The 20,314-nt window shown below is 41.8% G+C and overlaps 1 protein-coding gene across 1 annotated transcript in view; it reads right to left on the bottom strand.

Annotated features, from left to right (window-relative positions):
• The window catches only part of KDR (kinase insert domain receptor), a 43,874-nt gene extending 34,332 nt beyond the window's left edge, over positions 1-9,542 (bottom strand). The window contains exons 1-3 of the mRNA XM_026003601.2: positions 9,181-9,542; positions 4,948-5,041; positions 2,737-2,933 (exon numbers count right to left, since the gene is read on the bottom strand). Coding sequence (XP_025859386.2) covers positions 2,737-2,933; positions 4,948-5,041; positions 9,181-9,247 — 358 coding nt within the window. The 5' untranslated portion in view covers positions 9,248-9,542. The remainder of the gene's footprint in view (positions 1-2,736; positions 2,934-4,947; positions 5,042-9,180) is intronic.
• Between the last annotated feature and the right edge of the window lie 10,772 nt (positions 9,543-20,314).

Genomic DNA, 20,314 nt, shown 5'->3' with positions numbered 1-20,314 from the left:
GGAACATGTTTCATTTTTCATATACACTTACATATACACATATACATTCTTCTTATATACGAAACATTTTTCAAGCACATAAAAGTTTTAAAGTATTTTTTTAAATTTATAAGTAATTTTGAAGTTAAATCTATACTTTACCTATTGAATTTTATTAATGCTAAAAAAAAAAAAGCATATTCTTTCTGTAGGCAAAGAATGTCCAAGAGCCATGAAAATAAACTAATGAATCTCAAAGGAACTTTAAAATAAGCAGAAGATAACTAACAACTTTTGGGTTCGATTATTCAATGGAAAAATTTATGTGCGTATTTTAAGACTGTGAACACTAGATACGAGATTCTTTATAAAATAATGTTCAGTGGTTGTTGAATTCAGTTTAAAATTCAGCAGTCGTTAATATCTTCAATGACAAAAATTCAAAAAGCCACCATGGCAAAAAGAAGAAAAAAAAGAGATTTTAATGTCATTCAAACATCGTTCCTACAGTGTGTGAATACACCACTGGGAAAATAGTCCACTCTCCCGAGATAGAGTCGCTGTAGTGTGAAGTCGTGCTTGAAATCTCACAGAGATAATGGTTCAGACTGCTACGCCCAACACACCTGATCGAGCTTTTCCAGAGCTCTTCAGGATAACTGGTCCAAGTAAAGAAAGAGTTAATTAAACCAAGGGGAGAAAGGCAGCTAATTCCCTGCAACAGCAGAAGTTTGATTTCCTTCCCAGCTGGAAAGCACAGAAAGGCAGCCAATCCAGCCCACCACATGCCATAGCCATTATCTTATGAGGCCAAGACCCACTTCCTGGCTCCATCCATTGCTGGAGGGAATGGGGTCAGAAGACTAAGGAAGTAAGGTAGGGACCGGAGGGGACAAGAGGGGACATTTAAAGGGCCGTCCATAGGGAATACTTCGGTGCTTTCTTTCTCATTGTTAAACTTCATGACCAAAATCTTGGACAGCTCACCTCCTAGAGCATTAGGCTTAGACAGGAAGCAGAATTTAATGGTGTACCCAAAGATGGGCAGTGCACAAATAAACAGTGCCAGGGATTGCTACTTCTTAATAGGAACCTACCTTCCAGCCACATACTATGAAATATTACCAAGCTTGCTTACAGAACAAGTCTTTGGAAGCTAAGTTAACCCCTTACGTAAGACTAAAGCTATTCAGTAAATCAATTCTATTTCAGCATTCCAAAAAAAAAAAAAAAAAAGGAAATAAACAAAAGAAACCCAAACAACCACCCATCCTCTCAAAATAAAATATTTACTGTAACTCATGAAATGAATTTTCACATGTCTCCAGGTTTCCTGACTCGGGGAGAAGGAAATAACGAGATATTATGGGAGAGGTTCATCTTGTAGTATTTCCAGACAGGCTAAAAGCAGGAAATCCTTGCAATCTTCTGAGAAAGCCTGATCTCCCAAGACTGCCAGATCAAAAGGAGCCAGAAATTCTCGAAGATCTGAGCCTTGTCTCTTTCAAATTCTGCAGAGGAAGGAGGAGGGCACAGAATTCTATCTTGGACTGTGCTCATCCTGGGCAAAAATAATTCTCAAATATTGTGCAATCCAGGAATGACATACGTTATCTTGATGTAGTCTCCATTTTCTCACTGCACTGACCATATTGCACTATTGAAATGTAAATGGAGATAAGCAAAGTGTGTTTCCTAAAGCTAATGAAATTCCCAGTCTATAAGAGATGCTTCTGGAGAAAAAGTCTAAGCCATCTTCACCTGCCTCAAATCCTTCTGGGATGCAAAAATATATATAAATGCATAAATAAGATGTCTAAACAGCTCATTTTCACTGAAAAGAAAAATATTTAATATATCCAAGCAAAGTACTACATATATACAACACTAACATTCCCCAAAATTATATGACAGATTTATAACTATCATCAGTTAGGTCAGGTTTCCACAGGAAAATTAAGCCAGTATAGGATTTTTAAAACACAAAAGAAGACATAATTTATATTATAAATACTAAATACGTGTAACACTGTGTTTTATTCTACGTGGACATGTGTTTTATCCTACATGATGTCGATCCCAAATTGCAAACTCTAGGAAGATGTGGCTTCTTATCCAAGATCTCGGACCACACAGGCAAAGAAACACTGGCCTTGAAAGGCCCTTTGAAAAAAATAAATAAATAAAAATAAAAATAAAAAAAAAAAAAGAAAGGCCCTTTGAGGTAATATCTTCATTTATGCAAGAGGATGAAATTGTTTTTCACAAAGTATAAGTGGGAGAAGAGAAGTTCTTATGTACAAAAAAAGTTCCAGAGCCCTTAGCTGTTTCCCTGTGCATTCTTGGGAAAACCTCCTCCCCCGTCATAGATAACCTATCTCTCCACAGAAACCCCTCCATAACGCACCCCTGAATCTCCCTTTTCAAGGACTTCAGGTTCTTTTTCTCAAACATCAGAAGGCTTTTTATAAATCCCTACAGCCAATTGTGAACACAGATTTCCCTGAGAAACAAAGATCAGAACCACACTAACTGGTGGCAAAAGAGATGTAATACGGGCCCAAGTTCCAGAACAAATCAGTGAGTCTTGTTCTCAGAGGAAGCCTTGAGAGAGAAGAATTTTGTGTATTCCGGTTGGCAAACAGCCTTTGGAGCGAGCCTTTTGTTGTACTCCAGTGTACTCTATTCTTCCCTGCGCCTATTGTGTTTTATAACTGGTAAATCAGCTTGGGAAATGAATTCCATGAAACTACTTACCTTGAACGTAGACATAAATGACTGAGGCCATGTCAGCGTCCCGATAGAAGCACTTGTAGGCTCCAGTATCATTTCCCATCACTTTTGGAATCGTGAGCATCTTACAAAAGAAGCTGTCACTGCACTCAGTCACCTCCACTCTTTTCTCAGAGCCACTCTGATTGTTGGGCCAGAGCCAGTCCAAGTCCCTCTGTCCCCTGAAAAATTAATTCCAGGGAAGTAATCATGTGAAATGCCACACTATGGGGCTGTTTCCAAGAAAACAGAAGGTTTGTTTCTCAAACTTATATAAACCCAACAGACAGATTCGCAGCTTTCTACCAACAATGACAGGCTGGATGGACAGATGACAGAAAGCCATAAACTCAGCTTCGGACATTACGTATAAGGATTCCTGAGTCTTCTATTAATCAACTCACTCACTCAACAAATATTTTTTAAGCAGGTACTATGTGCCAAATGTTGTTAAAGTCTGGGGATACAGCAGTGGACAAATCAGACAAGAGTCAATGCCTTTATGGAACTTTAGTCTAGTTAGAGAAAGCAGGCAATGAAACAGCAAGGGAAGCTCAACAAAGCTAAATTATTTTTTTAAGTAAGTAAAAATATGTGGTGTAAGTAAAATGTAGGGTGGTGATAAGTACTAGAGAGGAGATATAGAATATACAGAGAGTAAAGAGTTCTGGAAGGAGGGGGCTTGATGAAGCCATATGAATATAGGGAGGAATGGTGTTCCAGGCAGAGGGAACAGAAAATGTAAAGGCCTTGGGGCAGGAGTATCTGGAGTACCAGGGGAATGGCAAGGAAGTCGGAGTAGTCTATTAAGAGTGAGCAAGTGGGACAGTAAGAAGTGAAGTTCAGAAGGAAGAGGGCACAACTGTCTAAGAGCCTCACAGGACCTTATACAGGCTGCATTCAGAGATTACTTTCTTTGCAGCATTTCCCTGCAAAGCCCTGAGAAAGATAGTCACATTAGAAAGAACATAGATTCTTCATGGATTCTTCTGTCAAAGAATCTGAAATTTCCATGAAGTTGCAGCTACACTAATGAAGTTACTTTCACACACTTCATGGCTTTTTCAGGACATAAGAAATTCTTTTGAATGAGTTTTAAAAGGGAATATGGGATCTTTGGGGATTTTAAATGGCCTCTGTTATTGAGGGTGGGTAAGAGGAAAACCCACTAAGAAATGTGTCTTCAAACAGCAAAGCTAGAGAAATAGCACTGTTACTATGTTTTCTCCCAAGGGCTGGGCATTGTTGACCTACCCTTGATAAGGGGACAAGGGCATCCTTCACACTCTGCAGTCGAAAATAGATCTGTGTCGTGTTGAACACTGGTGTTCATCAAGCATAAGCAATGGCAGTAAGCTGCCCAAGGTTCTCTGTGGACCCCTAGCTCTCTTCTCCGAGGGCAATGTCACCTCCACTCATGTCTCCACATCTCTGCCCAAGACACACTAAGAGGTTCCTGAGAAGCCTCTGGGTCCACTATATTAAACCCCAAGGTCTCCTACCTTTCATTTTGGGGTAGGGGCTCTGACACAAGATTTAAATGCTTCTTCCTTTCAAAGAAGCCTGCTTCCCCTGTTAGCAAATATCAATAGCATGGCTTCTTGCTAGCAAATGAGAAGAGAGGCTTTCCAGAACATCAAGGCAAAGCATGGAGTCCATTACCTTGTGCAGGACATGCACTCAGTACTATTAATGGCTGAAATTTAAATTGCTATTACAGTCATAATTTTATCATAAAATAAAATTCTTGGCAAGGGCTATACAAATGTCCAAGAGCTATTCTGAATATGATAAATATGGCCCCAAACTCCTTCAACTCCATCCCTTAAAGGCAAGAGAGTAAGTTCTCAATTTCACTTATGTATTCAATATTTATTGAGTATCTACTATCTACTATGTGCCAGGTGCTATACTGTATGCGTGCGTGCATGCGTGTGTGTGTGTGTGTGTGTGTGTGTGTGTGTGTGTGTGTGTCTGTATTAGCAGAGAGTAGCAGGAAAAAAATTCCAGCAAAATCAAATGAAATTTTTAGGAGAAGAGCTTTCTCATTTTTTTCATTATTAAATCATGTATTGGAATCCTCACTAGTTACCATTACAACCACTCTATGATAATTCTGCTTACAGAAATTATTTTTCCCTCAATAAGCAATGAGTTACTTAACCCAGGAAATCTGAATCTAAAATGCATCCTTACCTGCAAGTAATCTGGAGAGTTGTATTAGCCATAATTGTAAGTATGTCTTTTTGTATGCTGAGTCTGGGTGGATGAAGGGAAACACTAGGCAAACCTAGAAACAAATTAAATAAATGAATGTAGTTGCCACTGAGTCAGACCCAATAGGAAACACCTTCCATAAACAATGCACACTCTATACTTTAAAAGGCCTCTTCAGCAATTCATTGTGTAAAACTGTGAATTTACTTTTCACCATTCCCAGTAAAAGTTCACAAACTGTGTCATAACAGGAAGAATGGGCAGATGGTCATAAACCAACACAAAAGTTCTGCAATTCATGGAGCTAGGGTGGAGTTCCTGTTTTCCTGCATTGCCAACTTCAAGGTCTTACAAAAGGATATAGGACATTGAAACCAAATGAACCTTCATCTGATGATCTCACTCCCTTGGGAAAGGACCCACTGACATTTCTTATAAAGCATAGGATGCACACATTTGACTAAATTGCTGATTAATGAGTACTCCTAGGAGAAACTTCTATACAGTTCATCTATGAACCCTGAAAGGGGGAGGGGTGCCCATGACATTGTCTCATTTTTCCTTTATCAATTCTCTAGTGCACTTCCCCTGGTAACTGAACTGCCAAAGTTGGAAGACTGTAGATTAAAACTAGGTGAGAGGAATTGAAGAAGAGAAAGAAATTGCCAGTGTCCCTATAATACACCTATTTATACACTTTTCCTTAGAAAATGGAACTAAAAAAGCGTAATGCTAATGGATTACAATTGGGGAATCTCAACTTATTAATCAAAGTTCTGAGCTCTCCCTGATACCAAGCTTACAACACAAGAAAGCTGTCTTTACCTAAAAATAACACAGGACAGATTCCTCACCACAAGTCACACCACAGCAAGAAAACAAAGTTCTCTGTGAACTAAATGCAAAGAGCTAGCAAGTAATGAAAAACTATCAGGGAAATAAAAACTGTCCACCATGCTAGGGCCTTAACTAATATCCAGATCTCCAAATTATCACTTTAAAAAGTGATGGATGCTGGGTAAGCACCCAAGCTTAAAATGATCCTTGACTCACGTCAACTAAGAGCAAATGACTCTCTATCCAAAGAAAATGAGAACACTAATTAAAAAACATACATGCACCCCTGAGTTTACTGCAGCATTGTTTACATCAGCCAAGATATGGAAGTAACCCAAGTGTCCATCAATAGATGAGTGGATAATGAAGATGTAGATGTCATGGGATATTACTCAGCCATAAAAAAGAACGAAATCTTGCCATTTGCAATCATGCGGATAGAGCTACAGAGTATTATTCTAAATGAAGTCAGTCAGAGAAAGACAAATAAGATTTCACTCATATGTGGAATTTAAGAAACAAAACAAATGAACAAACAAAACAAAAAGACAAATAAAAAATAGACTCTTAAAAATAGAAAACGAGCTGATGGATACCAGAGGGGAGGTAAGTTGGGAGATGGGTGATACAGGTGATGGGGATTAAAGAGTATGTTTATCATGATGAGCACTGAGTAATGTACAGAACTGTTGAATCACTATATTGTAGACCTGAAAATAATAGAACACTGTATGTTAATTATACTAGAATTTTAAAAATAAATTAAAACAATTTTTAAAGAACCACTGACTTCTGAGGCCTAAGCTACCCTGATCTTGTTGGGTAAATAAGACAGTATTTACAAATATGAAAAAGTAAGAGTAGAGAGAGTGAGCAAATATCCAGTGCAAATACCTAATACACTAAATCTGTGGATCCCAAAGTGAATGGCCACAGACAAAACAAACAGCTGATCACATATATTTCTACACACTCACCCAGATGTACAAAGTAGGTTGTTGACACAACTGCAGATTTGTTGATCAATATCATAGTTTAAAAAAAAAAAACACTAGAAATTAAGTTGCATCAGTAAATCTCAGAAACTCATTGGTATTGGTACTGACTTGTGTTTGGGCCAATAATTCTTAAGCTTTAGGACGTGTAAGACATCCCTCGCCCTCCAAATCTGCATTTTAACAAGCACTTAACATGATTTGATCACACATGGTCTATGGGATACTCTTGGACAGCTGTTGATCTGGCTTATCATGTTCAGTTAATTAGCATAGCACTTTTCAATACGGAAGGAAAAAACTGTCCTCAAAGTAGACAAACAATAAAGCAAAGTGTTTAAAGCAATAGAAAAGCCTTCCAACAATGGAGTCTCACTTTGTTTAAGAAAAGGAAAATAAAAACAACTTATTCGGATGAGTTCAAGTATCAAACTTGGCTGGGAAACACTAGGTTGAGAAACATGTTGAAAGCAGTAACTTAATACAATTTGTACAATGATCCAAATGAGAAAGAACTGATTATTTGGGCACATTTATGTGAGAAAAAAAATGTAGCAAAAGCACAGCTATTGTTTAAATAAGCTATGTTTGTCCTACCAGCAAAATAAGAGGTTCTTGAAGATCTTTCATAAATTATTGTCACAGATTATCTCACACTCTGGTCATACTTTCTTATGTCAAAAAAATTAATTAAAGATATGTTCCCCATTCATAGGAAGCTAAGACAATACCATACTATCCTAGAGACATGTATACAACAAAAATCTTTTCAACAAGCCTCTATCAATAAGGATAACTCCAAATTCGTATCTGTAGATCAACCAACATTCGATTTTGTTTCGCTCCACTAAGCTTCATTCATTTCCATGGGCAAGTTTAAGTCCTACTCTTCAGAAAATTCTAAAGAAATAACTACAAGAAGTACATATGCTGCTACTCTATAAAAAGCCCTTCTATGTTCAAATCCTCTAACCCAAATTAATTAATTTGTGCGCTATTACCCTCCCAGCTCAAAGACAGGAAGGAAAAACAACAGTGCCTCTGTCTCTAGAATTTGATGGCACCAATTATAGCCCAATCCAATTAAGCAAGTCACACACTCCAAAAGGGCAACCTCATCGTTATATTCAGGGCAACCCGATTGCAGTTACTACTGCTGCGCTATGAAACACCCCAGGCTTAGAAGCAACTCACTTCTTTGTGGGATACTGAACCACCACATGTTCCAGACCATAAAGGGGGAGAGCGAGGTCTTGTCAGGGACAAATGAGTGTCCATGGTGGAGCTGGCCCCGATGAACCAAGTCATTATTAAGAAAATTCAATAACTATAGATAGATGATCTTGTTACTGTATACGAATGCCTTTTTTCTTTTCTTTTCTTTTCTTTTCTTTTCTTTTCTTTTCTTTTCTTTTTTTTAAGACATGCGATTCTTTTATTCCAGTGTAAGGAATTTTTCCCCGAATTATCTGACTTTTTTTTTCCTCCCTCCACCCTCTCCCCTGTCTCACCCTCCGAAGAGTGGAAATCTGGAAATCGGCAAACTCTGGCCACAGAAAAGAGATACGAGAAGGGCGCGTGGGGGAGCGGGGAGGGGAGGGTGTTGAGCAGAGCGAAGAGGGACAGACAGACCTTCATTGCATCAAGAGCATGTGTGTTCCTCATCCTGGAGACTGAAATTTTAGGTGGCAAGGAAAGAACCGAGGGGCGCTAGCTCTAGCTACCGAGTCCCGCAGAGTCAAGTTTTCAGAACTTGAACTTCTGACCGTGCGCTTATCCCAAGGACCCGAGCTTTGAAAGATGTCGTTGTTTTACATAGAAGGTGACTGTTACTTGGAGACATTTGGGGAAGCTGTCACCCCCCCCCCCCCCCAGGCTGAGAGCCCAATTTCACCTTCTCCCTGCAAGGAGAGCAGCATCCAGCATCCAGGGGAAAAGAAAAAAAAAAGAAAGTTTCCCTCCCGAGCTGCACCCCCTACACGGTGGGTGGGTTTGTGGGCTGCAGCCAGGAGGGAAAGGCACCCCGGGGTCCCCCTGGACTCAGCGGAGCGGAGCGCGCGGCCCTCCCCGCCCGCCCCCCGCCGGGCACCCCCTGCTGCCAGCCGCGGGCGCCCGCCCTCCCGAGAGCTCCGCAGGCCCGGGTCGGAGGCCACCTTCTGCAAGGAACCGGGGCTCGGAGACCACCAACTCTTTGGAAACCCTTGGGCCAATCAAAGAGCGTCAGCCTCCAGGTTGGCAAATGAAAAAAAACAAAAAACAAAAAAAAAACGACCGAGTTGTCAAGTCGCTGCGCTTCGCTCCGGCTCCCCGGCTCTCCGCATCCCCGTCCGTCCGCCCGCGCCCGACCTCTCCGCCGTCCTTTGGGGCGTGGGCTCCTTACCCCCGGAGGCAGCCCCGGTCTCCACGCAGAGCCACAGGGCGACGGCCAGCAGCGCCTTGCTCTCCATCCCGCACCTCGCGCGCGGCGCAGCGCCCCGGACCCCGGCGCCGGCTCTTCCTCCCCCGCCCGCCCCGAGAAGAAGGCGCGGAGGCGGGACGGGCGCCGCAGCGCAGGACCGAGCGGCGCGGGGGGCAGGGCGGGGGCGCCCGGGCTCCGGCCACGGCGCGCAGGGGCGTCTGCGGGGGCGGCGGGCAGAGGAAATCCGCGCGGCGCGGCGGCGCTGGGCTTCCCGGAGCGCGCAAGGGATGCCCCGCGCGGGCCGAGGGGACAGCACCGTGCACCGCCCGCTCCCGGGGTCCCGGGGCTCAGTGCGCGCTGGGAGCCGGGGCCGAGACTCTAGAGCCTGGGGGCGGGGCCCGGAGGGGCGGGGCCTGGGTGGGCGGGGCCATGTGTGGGCGGGGCCTAGAGGGCGTGGTTCCAGCGGCCGGCGGCCCCGCCCCCCAGCCCCGCACCCACCCGGGCCCCGCCGCTCCCGGGGCCCGCTACGTCTCGCCTGGGCCGGCGCCTGGCCCCGGGTCTCCGGAGCGCAGCAACCCCCCTTCGGGTAGCGATGCGGCGTGGCCGGGGCAGGGCTTCTGCGACCCTCCAGGCTTCAGGAGGTTGGGGCCCTCGGAGATGGGGGGGGGCTGCGGAAGGTGGGGATGCCCCGGCGAGCGCCGGCGGGGGGCTCTAAGCCTTGCGAGGGGCTCGGGGATGTGCGACCGTCCCCGGCGCCCGCGGCGTCCCCCCAGTGGCTGCGGACGGACAGACGGGGGCCAGCAGCAGGTTGCACGGAGCCCGGGCGCAGGCAGGATCGCAAACCCGCAGCGACTGCAGCCAGGTCGAGTGTTTTGCTTGGCCAGCAAAATTGTAGCTTAAAAATCTGAACCTGAATGCCTTTAGTCAGGATCTGCACCCGCTCAGTTCTCCAGAGTTCTCCCTGTTTCCTCTCATACCTGGCAGCTTCAGATGTTTTAAGGTTTGCAGCCTAGCCGCCCCCCCCGCCAAAGGCGCTTAAACTGGTGCCCCTTACCTGCTTTTTACCAAAAACCGACATCAGGGCTCCAGGGAGCTGCAGGTACCCAGGGCTCTAGCGTCCCCGCAGCGTGAGAGTCGCCCCTCCCCGAGGAGGCTGTCGCCTTGAGACTAGGACTTCTGTGCACCGTGTTAGCTGACAACGAGCCCCTACGTGAGTCCTCCTGGGCTTGCGACCAGGCCCCTCTGCAGAACACAGCTCCCAGCCAAGATAGCCTTAGGCCCGTGAGAAGGAGGCAGGCTTCCCTGGAGAAGCAATGAAGCGAGTGCTCCCAGACCTGGGCACCCAGAACACCCCGTCCCAAACCTCACAAATACCCCTGCGCTTGTAGACTCCTTAGGATGGAGCTGTTTGGAGAACTCAGATGCCTTTAGAGGCTTTTTTTCCTTCTTTTCTCTCCATTTCTCCCCACACCTAGAGAGTGACGTGGCACATCCCCTAACTTCGTTAAATAGGGATCTTGCAGATCTCTCTGTCGTAAAGGATCGTCCTTCAGAGAGATGGAGAGATAGAATTATTTCTGCATGTAGGCCAAACCCCCCTTCCTGAAATACCCAACATAAAGTGTTGCTTTTCTTCTTCCATGATTAAAATGTTGGCTGTATTTACTCTTCTACTTTGCCAGGTGGACAACTGAAACAATTTAACTTTGAAATATAATAAATGTATATGCTTAAAACTTTTTTATAATATGAGAAAGTCTTGAATTTTAAAAAGCCCTTCTGCAGGGGCACCTGGGTGGCTCAGTAGGTGAGGCGTCTGCCTTTGGCTCAGGTCATGATCCTGGGGTCCCAGGATAGAGCCCTGTGTCCCTGGGGAGCCTGCTTCTCCCTCCCCCTCTGCCACTCCCCTTGCTTGTGCACACTCCCACTCACTCTGTCAAATAAATAAGAAAAATTTTTGTTGTTTTTTTAAAAGCCCTTCTTCACCAAGGGCAAGCATTTTCATCTTTCCTTTTTCTTTTTTCCAAGCAAACTTTATGTATGTATAGAGTATCACCAAGGGTGGCCCTGGTATAAATACTGTGTTGGTTTTTGTTTTTTTTTTTCACTTTAAGGTATAACTCGAAGATCATTCTACACCAACCCGTAAGACCCCATCTTATTCTTTTTAATAGTGGGATGATGTTCTACTTGTAGAGATATACTAATATTTAATCTAGGAGATTACTAGTCAGAGGCATGAGTATCCTTAGAGAAACTCCTCTCTTCCTCCTCATAAACTTAGCAAATAAAACAGGAGGGGCTCTGGCAAAGCTGCACACGGAATGGGGGTAGGGATGGAACCTGGTTTGGAAAAGGCCATTTTTCTCCATTTCCATCACCAAACAATTCTTTTCTCTCAGGCTTATTTACAATTCATGACACTTCCTCTTCCAGGTCTCACTTAGGAAGATAGTGTCTCCTCTGAATGCAAACCAGAACCTGCAGGCCCGTGGTAATAGCCCCCTTTAGAAGTCTTGGAGGAAATGATGCGTCTTTGATGGCCACAAGACCAGAATTTGGCAAGGTCTCAATGAAATCAGTCTACCACATTCCCTCCCACGCAGCACTTAGAAGTGCCTTATGTTCATGAAAAATGACAAAGTCTGTTTTTTAAAAAATGTCTGGTCTACGGGCAACACCCTCCCATTATCTGGCACCATTGGAGTGATTTTGTGAGTTAATCCTGCAGTACAGGTACAACCACGACCTATCCAAGTGCCCAAGTGTGTTCAGTGCTCTAGAGATGGGATTCACACACATATGAGGGGAAGCAGCAGAGAGTGTCCCTAAGTACAGAGACTCTAGGGCCACACTAACTGGGCTTAACCCCAAGTTCTACCCCTTATGATCCATGGGATCTTGACCCACTTACTGGCTGCATACCTATGAAACACGAAAGATGATCGTAGTACCTTCTTCACACAGTTTTTTTGCAAGAATTAAATGAGTTACTGCATGTAAGGCCCTTAGAATAGGACCCCACAGCTGGTGAGCACAGGCACCCAGCACACAGTAAGCATCTAATACATTGGGAAGCATTCTGTGGACGTTAGTCCTGCTACAGTGCGTGGCCTCCTTTACGCTACAGAAATCCACACTGCAAATGAGGCTCATCCATTTGAAAGCGGTTTGGGGCCACCTACTGTGTGCTAAGCACTACAATAGAAACCAGAGTTACAGTGGTGAAAATAAAGGCAAGATGAGCATAAATGAACGGTCATCACACAGCTCCATCCAGGGCAAATTTAACTCAGAGTGCTCTGTATTCCAGCTACTTCTTTGGGTTCTGCGCACACAGAATATACATTGTTCCTATCACCAAAGGACACCACATAAATTATACTCCGTGATGCCAAATTTGGTTCCACCACCACAAGCATTTTGGCCTTTGTATGTTAAAAAGTAAATATGAAGACTGGCAAAAATTTAATAATTGTGGAAGTTGGGTGCTGAGTATATATGTGGGTTCGTTTTACTATTCTCTTTACTTTTACATGTTTAAAATTTTCTATGTTAAAAAAATTTTAAGTATCTATAACCAAAGCGATGCTTGATCTAGTATATTATCACTAACTTTTCCGCTGTCAGTATCTTGACATTACCTCTGGGAAATGGTTGAGGCAAGGAGGCAGATTGCACTTTTTTACTTCACAGATTTCTATGACACTCCATCAAAAGAAGAAAGTGTTACTTTTACAAATAAAAACATAAACTAAGATCAACTCTCCCTTCTAGTGGCTGTTATATTTTTCAAATACTGCCATTTGTTGATTACAATTTGCATAACACTTTCTCGTGTTTACTTCTTTTCATTTGTTTCCAATATTTGTTTATGCTATAACTTGCCAGATGTTGGCTTGATTTCATAGCGCCTCTGTACTCATGACTATCAAGCCATGGGAGAGTATGAGCATACCCTCATCTCTCATTCACCTTCCTTCCACCCCTACATTTATTTCACTGTCTGTGTGATTCATATTTGTAACTTAAACTCGAAATATATTTGCATGTTCGAGGATAGAAAGGCTAGGTGCCCACAAAGCCAGGCTTGCCTTGCATGTTTCTATCAGTGGTTGGTTTTATTCATAAGGTCTTACATTCTAATAAATATAAAACAAACTCCTCATCCTTTTTATGAAACAGATGAAGCAGAATTTGATTTGTCATCCACAAAGGAAAAATCCCAGGTACTTTAAATATGTACCCAATGGGCCCTCCCCACATCCTCCCATATAGCTTCTTGTTATATCTCACATAAGGACAATATAAAAATTTTTAAACGTAGAAAGCATGCAGGGCATTTAAATAATCAGCTGAAAATTCCCACAGCACCAGAGAAGGATGTTAGAAAATAATAAAAGTAGCCAACATTCGTTGAGCATGTTCTTTGGGTAGGCACTGTTCTGAATACTTCACTTCATCCCTTGCTTTAAACTTACAACATCCCCAGAGGGTAGCAAGCAATATTAGCAGGTCTTAGTAAAGAAGAGAAGTAAAGACAAGACATTATTTATTTTTAACTTAAGTAGTATTCCTTTGCCTTCCTAAAAGTTTTGCCAAAAAAGTTGCTTTATCTGTTTGCAAACAATTGCATAGCTTTCTCACCGTTACTTAATGACATATGGAACTCAAAACACTCTTTACTTCTTTAAGGAAGAAGGAAGAGGGGGTGGAGAAGGCGATTCGGGGAGCAGTTATTATATGCCAGGTGGTTTCCTTGGATTATCTTCTTTTAATGTCCACAGTAACCCAATGGAGAAGATCATCACAGTGGCTTGTAGCAGGGGCAGTGGGGGCAGGAGATGAGATTTAGAAGGTTTAACGTTTCCAAAATCCCACATGTAGTAGAATCCGAATTTAAACATCCAAGAAAGACCCCTCCAAGCACATAGAGAGAGTTTCTTATTGAGGGCTGGTCTCTTTCAAGGGATGAGGCAGAGTCAGTCAACGCCATTGGCTTCCTCACCCTCTCTGTGACGATCACTTCATTTCCTAAGCACATAGAAGGCCCAGGGTGGCTTAGGAGAATCACTCTGGCACAAATGACCAAGAAAGGGTGAAAATCAGAAAATTCACCCACAACAGGAATTGCAACCCAACTGGATCTTCACCTTCCACCCAACCCCTATACTCTAAAGAAAGGCAGTTGTTCTTGGGACGCCTGAGTGGCTCAGTGGTTAAGTGTCTGCCTTTGGCTCAGGGTATGATCCCAGGATCCAGGATCAGGTCCCACAGCGGGAGCCTGTTTCTCCCTCTGCCTGTGTCTCTGCCTCTCTCATTCTGTGTCTTTCATGAATAAATAAATAAAATCTGAAAGAAAGAAAGAAAGAAAGAAAGAAAGAAAGAAAGAAAGAAAGAAAGAGAGAAAGAAAGAAAGAAAGGATAGTTGTTCTTACACACATAATCATTTGTGCATTTGGGGCATTTCTTTTCCACCGTGGATTTTGTTGTTGTTCTTTAGTCCCCTGGAAAACTTTTATTCAACCTTCAATACTCAGCTCAAATGTCCTTCCCAAGTGGTATGTTTTAGTTTTTTGTTCCCTGCCTTCTTCATTTGAAATCTTCTCAGAAGATTCAGTCAAGGGTTGTCTTACCTGAGCAGGTAGTTGAGTTTAAAAGGATGGTTGTTAAGTTTTAATAAGAATGGTGAAATGCATGATGATGGTGCTTATTTAATAAAATGTATCTTATATACTATAGACTTAAAGTGACATGTCTAATTAAATAGAGTTATTGTCCAAGATACCATGGGGTGCCAATTATATATGCCGGCTCTGTGTCATGTACCTTACGTGATCACTCTTAAATTATAGTCGTATAAATATATCCAGAGCTATACTGAATTTATACTTTATCCTAAACAAATTAATATGAACCATTTTGTTATTCACGGAGCTAGGAAATTGTTTTTTCCTACATATACACAGCACTTATATGATATGACATATCACATAAAATATAGTCATATGTTTGTGTGGATGATTCTCCCTCAAAAGCAGAAATTAGGTCAAATTCATTTTGTTTCCTCAGTGCCTAACAGTCAGTGCATACTCCTCAATACACTGATGGATTTCAAATAATTTTTGTCATTTTCTTTTCTGCTGGTCTTTGTTTCTCCTTCACTCTTTCTCCCCAGAATCACGTGCCTCGTGGGTATCCATCACAACTATCTTTACAGAGAGCAAATTGTTGAAATAATGGCAATATAGACACAAATAGAATGAAAAGTTTCTTAATTTATTAAGCAGTGGCAATTGGAGTTTTGTTTTTGATTTTGAGTAATGAAGAAAAAGAAAAAAAAAAGCATTTATTAGATTTGCATGTGCTATACAAGAAATGTGTGACTTGAATGTGTGCCTTTTGCAGATTGTAACCATTTTCTAGTGAATTAAGACCATTTCCCCTTTTTAAAGCTTATCAAAATTTTTCGAGAACCAAATAGTGTGTTAAAGAAAAAAGCCTTTGTTTCCCAGACAATAGTTATAAGTCACTCATCCTCCACAGGAAAAATATATACACTTCCAGCTTAGCTGTGCCAGCTTGCAGTACTGTTCACATTTTTACAGAATAAAGAGTATTTCCCCGTAATGTTGCTTCACCAGTATTAAGAGCTAGTCAATGACAGCAGAAAAGTTTTTTGTTCTTTGAATATAAATTTAGTCTCCAGAGTTTCCAAAACATTGGTGAGTAGTCCCTTGAGGTACAAATAAAAATTCTCTTCTTGAGCAGTGTTTCTGAATGTTCACTTCTGATACTTCACTACCTTGGTGCACATAGAAATTTAAAAAAATTAAAAAATAAAAACAATAAAACAACTCACCCAGGAAAGCCCCCACACAGAGGGAAATTTTTTAAGTAAGATAAAAAATACAACTTCAGATCTAACTGATAATCATCCAAAAATTGGTCAGGCTGGTTATAGGCACATGAAAGGCCATAAGGGAGTCATTTCATGCATCTGACCACATAATATAAATAGAAGTTCCAGATGTGGAGAAAATGAGTCTAGTAACAAAGCAACACATCGAAAATATTAGACGTTAGAATGGTCTTTGGATTGTGTACAAAAACACTCACATTTCCTTATCCTAAGAAAACTTGACCTTGTTTTTCCCTAAAGCTACTTCATTGCCTGTTACGTTTACCTTTCCTTAGTCAGAGAGGTTCTTGAAAGAGCAGAGGTCACCCTTCACCTTCTCTCTTCAAGGACAATAGCTTCTTCTGTCTTGACTCTGCCCAGCATCTCCACAACATCTATCCTATTGTCCACCCCCTTGGAAGTTCTGCCTTTGTTTGATGCTCCTACTAATGTGCATACCTACCTCTCCAGCCAACACCCTTCAGAGGCTTGGGCTTCTTTGCTCAACTCTAAAGATAAGGAATCTCCACATTCAGTTTTGGTCAGCCTCCTATGAGCCTTTCCATGACTTTCTCAGGGACCTCATTCCACTTTGTGCCATCAGTTATCTTCTTTGTGGGAATCCCTTGCAAAATTGTGCTTGCCAGCTCTGATTTCCTGCAGTAGCTCTAATCTAATCTCTGACCCTCCTACACAGTGTATGTTCCACTGATCTCTTAAATTCAAAGTGTCCAAAACTGAACTCATCACCACTTCACTCCAATATTGCCTCCTCCAGCTTTATCAAGGGCAGAGGCCTTCTAGACACTTATACTCTATACCTTGTAGGCATAACATTCCCCTGCCTTTTCCTTTCCTCCCAAATCCAATCTGGGCTATATTCTTTACATCTCTCATATCCACCCCCTATTTTAGTTCATCAGACTGCCCTGATTCATGACCATTTTGCCTTTGTCCTGGAATATTCCAATCCATCCATCACTCTGCTGCCAGAGTTATCTTTCTAAAACACAAGGTTCAGCTGTCTTTTATCTTTGACAGTTGGCATTTAAACACAGCATAAAACCCCAAATACTTAGCCTGGTGTTCAAAGGTTTTATTCTTTGCCTGCTTCCTGTTTTTCTAGGTTACCTTCCAGTATGCCACATACATACTCTATATTCCAGCCAGACGGGGTCCACTGCCCACTTCCAGAAAATGCCTTATACTCTCTTGTCTCCAGGCTTATGTTCAAGGTGTTCTCTTTGCTTGGAATGTACTTTATTTTACTATCTGCCTGTAGGAGGCTGGCATCCCTTCAAAACCAGGCCCCAAGAAGTTTCCTCCATTCCTACACTTCTTGCCCTGCCCATGGAAATGAATTACTGTCTCTGACTACAATAGTCAGGATTTCTTGGGTTTTAAGCAACAGAAAAGCCAACTTGAGTTGGTTTAAATGTATAGGATCATGTTGCTTTAAATTATAGACTGACTTCAGATAGTTTGGTCAAGAGTTTCAGTGTGTCATCCTGCCATTCTTCTGTGATTTTCTCAATTCTGCTCGCAGGATCTCTTCATAGTTGGAAACAAAATGGTTGTACATTCTCACAATACAAAGTCCACAGAAAGAGAAAACTCCTTACTGGAAGCACTTGAGAAATACCAAGGAAGACTCTGTCTTCAGCAAACATCTATTTCCCTGTATCTTATTTGCCTACATGCCTACACCAATTACAGGGGCAGTGTCCTAGCCCATTGAGATTATTATAACAAGACACCATAGACTGGTGACTCACAATCAACAGAAATTTATTTCTCACAGTTCTGGAAGCAGGGAAGTCTAAGATCAAGGTGCCAGCAGTTTTGGTGTCTAATACGAGCCACTTCCTGCTTCACAGAAAGCCATCTTCTTGCTGTGTCCTCATATGGTGGAAGAGGTTGAGAGGGTTTGTCTGCGGTCTTTTTTACAAAAACATTAATCCCACTCATGAGGGCTCCACCCTCATGACCTAATAACCTCCCAGAGTTACCTACCAATATCATCAACTTTGGAAGTGAGAATTTCAACATATGGGTTTAGGGGGGTTATAAACACTCAGATCACAGAGGCAGGAAGGATGCCAATAGGCTTAGATCAATCAAGAGTCCATCCCTACAATTCAGAATGGGGTTGATAACATCAAAAACATATCGTTGAAATGGGGAAGGGATTATTTCCCAAAGAACAATCAGGAGGATTTTTGTTTTTAAGTAGGCTCCACACCCAGTTTAGAGCCCAATATATGGCTTGAGCTCACAACCCTGAGTTGGAGGCCTGAGCTGATATCAAGAGTCAAATGCTTAACTGAGTCATCCATGTGCCTGCTGGGGATCTTTAAAAAGCAAGGGAAAATGGTTGTTAAGGAGACAATTAACTGACCAATGACCAGAATGTTCCTCATACTCTAGGAATCCGTTATTCAGTATCTGTTTTAGCATATATGATACTCTCCTTTACATCAGGTTTATTTGGGTTATGTGTGTCTATCTTTCTCAACATATTGTGGGATAGAGGGCAGGCTTAGTGCAGTTCTCATAATTGTTTTCTCTAAACTTCCAATTAATTGAAGATAAGACTTTTCATTCTTCCTGTGAAATATTTCCCCTTCATCTAATGGTATTATTATAGGAATAGCTAACATTTTTTGAGTGACCATGTAAGCACTTTATATGTGTTGACTCCTTTACTCCTCACCAACAATCTACAAGGTAGGTACTATTATTATCTTTATTTCATAGATGTAGAAAATGAGGCTCAAAGAGGTTAAGTAACTTGTCCAATGCTATATAGCTTGTGTATCGTAGAGCCAGGACTTGAGCCAGGACAGAATGAATCCAAAGTTACACTTGAAAGAAGACTTTTATGCTGGCTCACTAGCTTAATAAAATATACCTCCTGATAAAGCAGTCACAAAAATAATTGTCTTTGAGACCTCCCATTCAGAGCATCTCACAATCTTCCCAACTACTCGTTCCTAACATACCTGTTTTTTTTCTAGTTTGTTCTTTTTTTTATTTATTTATTCATGAGAGACACAGAGAGAGAGGCAGAGGCACAGGCAGAGGGAGAACCAGGCTCCATGCAGGGAGCCCAATGTGGGACTCCATCCCAGGACTCCAGGATCATGCCCCGGGCCAAAGGCAGACGCTCAATCACTGAGCCACCCAGGCATTCCTCTAGTTTGTTCTTATATTAAACCAACCATCCAAGTTATGACCATCTCTTAACTAGGCTACTGGGGTAATATATTTGAGACTCAATAAATCTCATATCTTCATCCAAAACTATCCTCTGTGCCTCTATATCTTCTTCCTGACCTGATATCCAATATCATATGCTTCATATCTTTCAGCCCATGATCATGAGAGAATAAAACCATAAGGAACTAATTCTGGGTCATATTTGAAGTTGCTCCTGACAATAATTCTTAGGGGACAGTATGTCAGTTGACTCCCTAATGCTGTTCATCCTGTGAGATGAAACTCATAGAACTACAGGGGCCCTCCAGAGATTATAAAACCCAGTCTCCTGGCTTCAGTCAATGAGTCAGTATCTTCTAAAGACAGATCTTGATTATATGCATCTTAAAGAAGTATGAAAAAGATCCTCCACAGCCACACTTGGCAACACAGAATTTCCTCCAACATGTGACTATGACAGTCTTCCCAAGATGACAACAGCACGAAGTTTTGCCCCACACTCTGTACCCAGAAATCTGCTGTAATGCCAGAGGCGTGTTCCTTGAGCACAAGTGACATCTTGTCCAGCAATCTCAATTCACTCAGCAAATTATTAATTTTTCTTTTCAATAGCAACTTAGTTATGACTGATCAATGCAAACACTAGAATTTTAAACTTTTTGAAAGTTAGGGATATTGTTCTTGTTTTATGTTAGAGAATTTATCTTTGTTTTTATTTACATTTATTTTATATATTATAATTAAATATTTATGTATTATTTATATTATACTATTTATATGTATTTATATATTTACATATTTTATTTTTATTTTAAAATTTTGTCCGGTAATTAATTTATCCAACTATTTATTAATGTTAAACAAGGGGTTCTCAATCCTGACTACACATGAGAATCTCCTGAGTTGAGGGAGATTTGAAAAAAAGTACTGGTACCAGGAACCATCCTACATCAAATGAATCAGAATCTCTGGGAAGAAAACCTGAACAACAGATTA

The sequence above is a fragment of the Vulpes vulpes genome, chromosome 2, assembly GCF_048418805.1.
Source record: "Vulpes vulpes isolate BD-2025 chromosome 2, VulVul3, whole genome shotgun sequence".
NCBI classification, from domain to species: domain Eukaryota; kingdom Metazoa; phylum Chordata; class Mammalia; order Carnivora; family Canidae; genus Vulpes; species Vulpes vulpes.
This window is presented reverse-complemented; position numbering and strand designations above follow the sequence as displayed.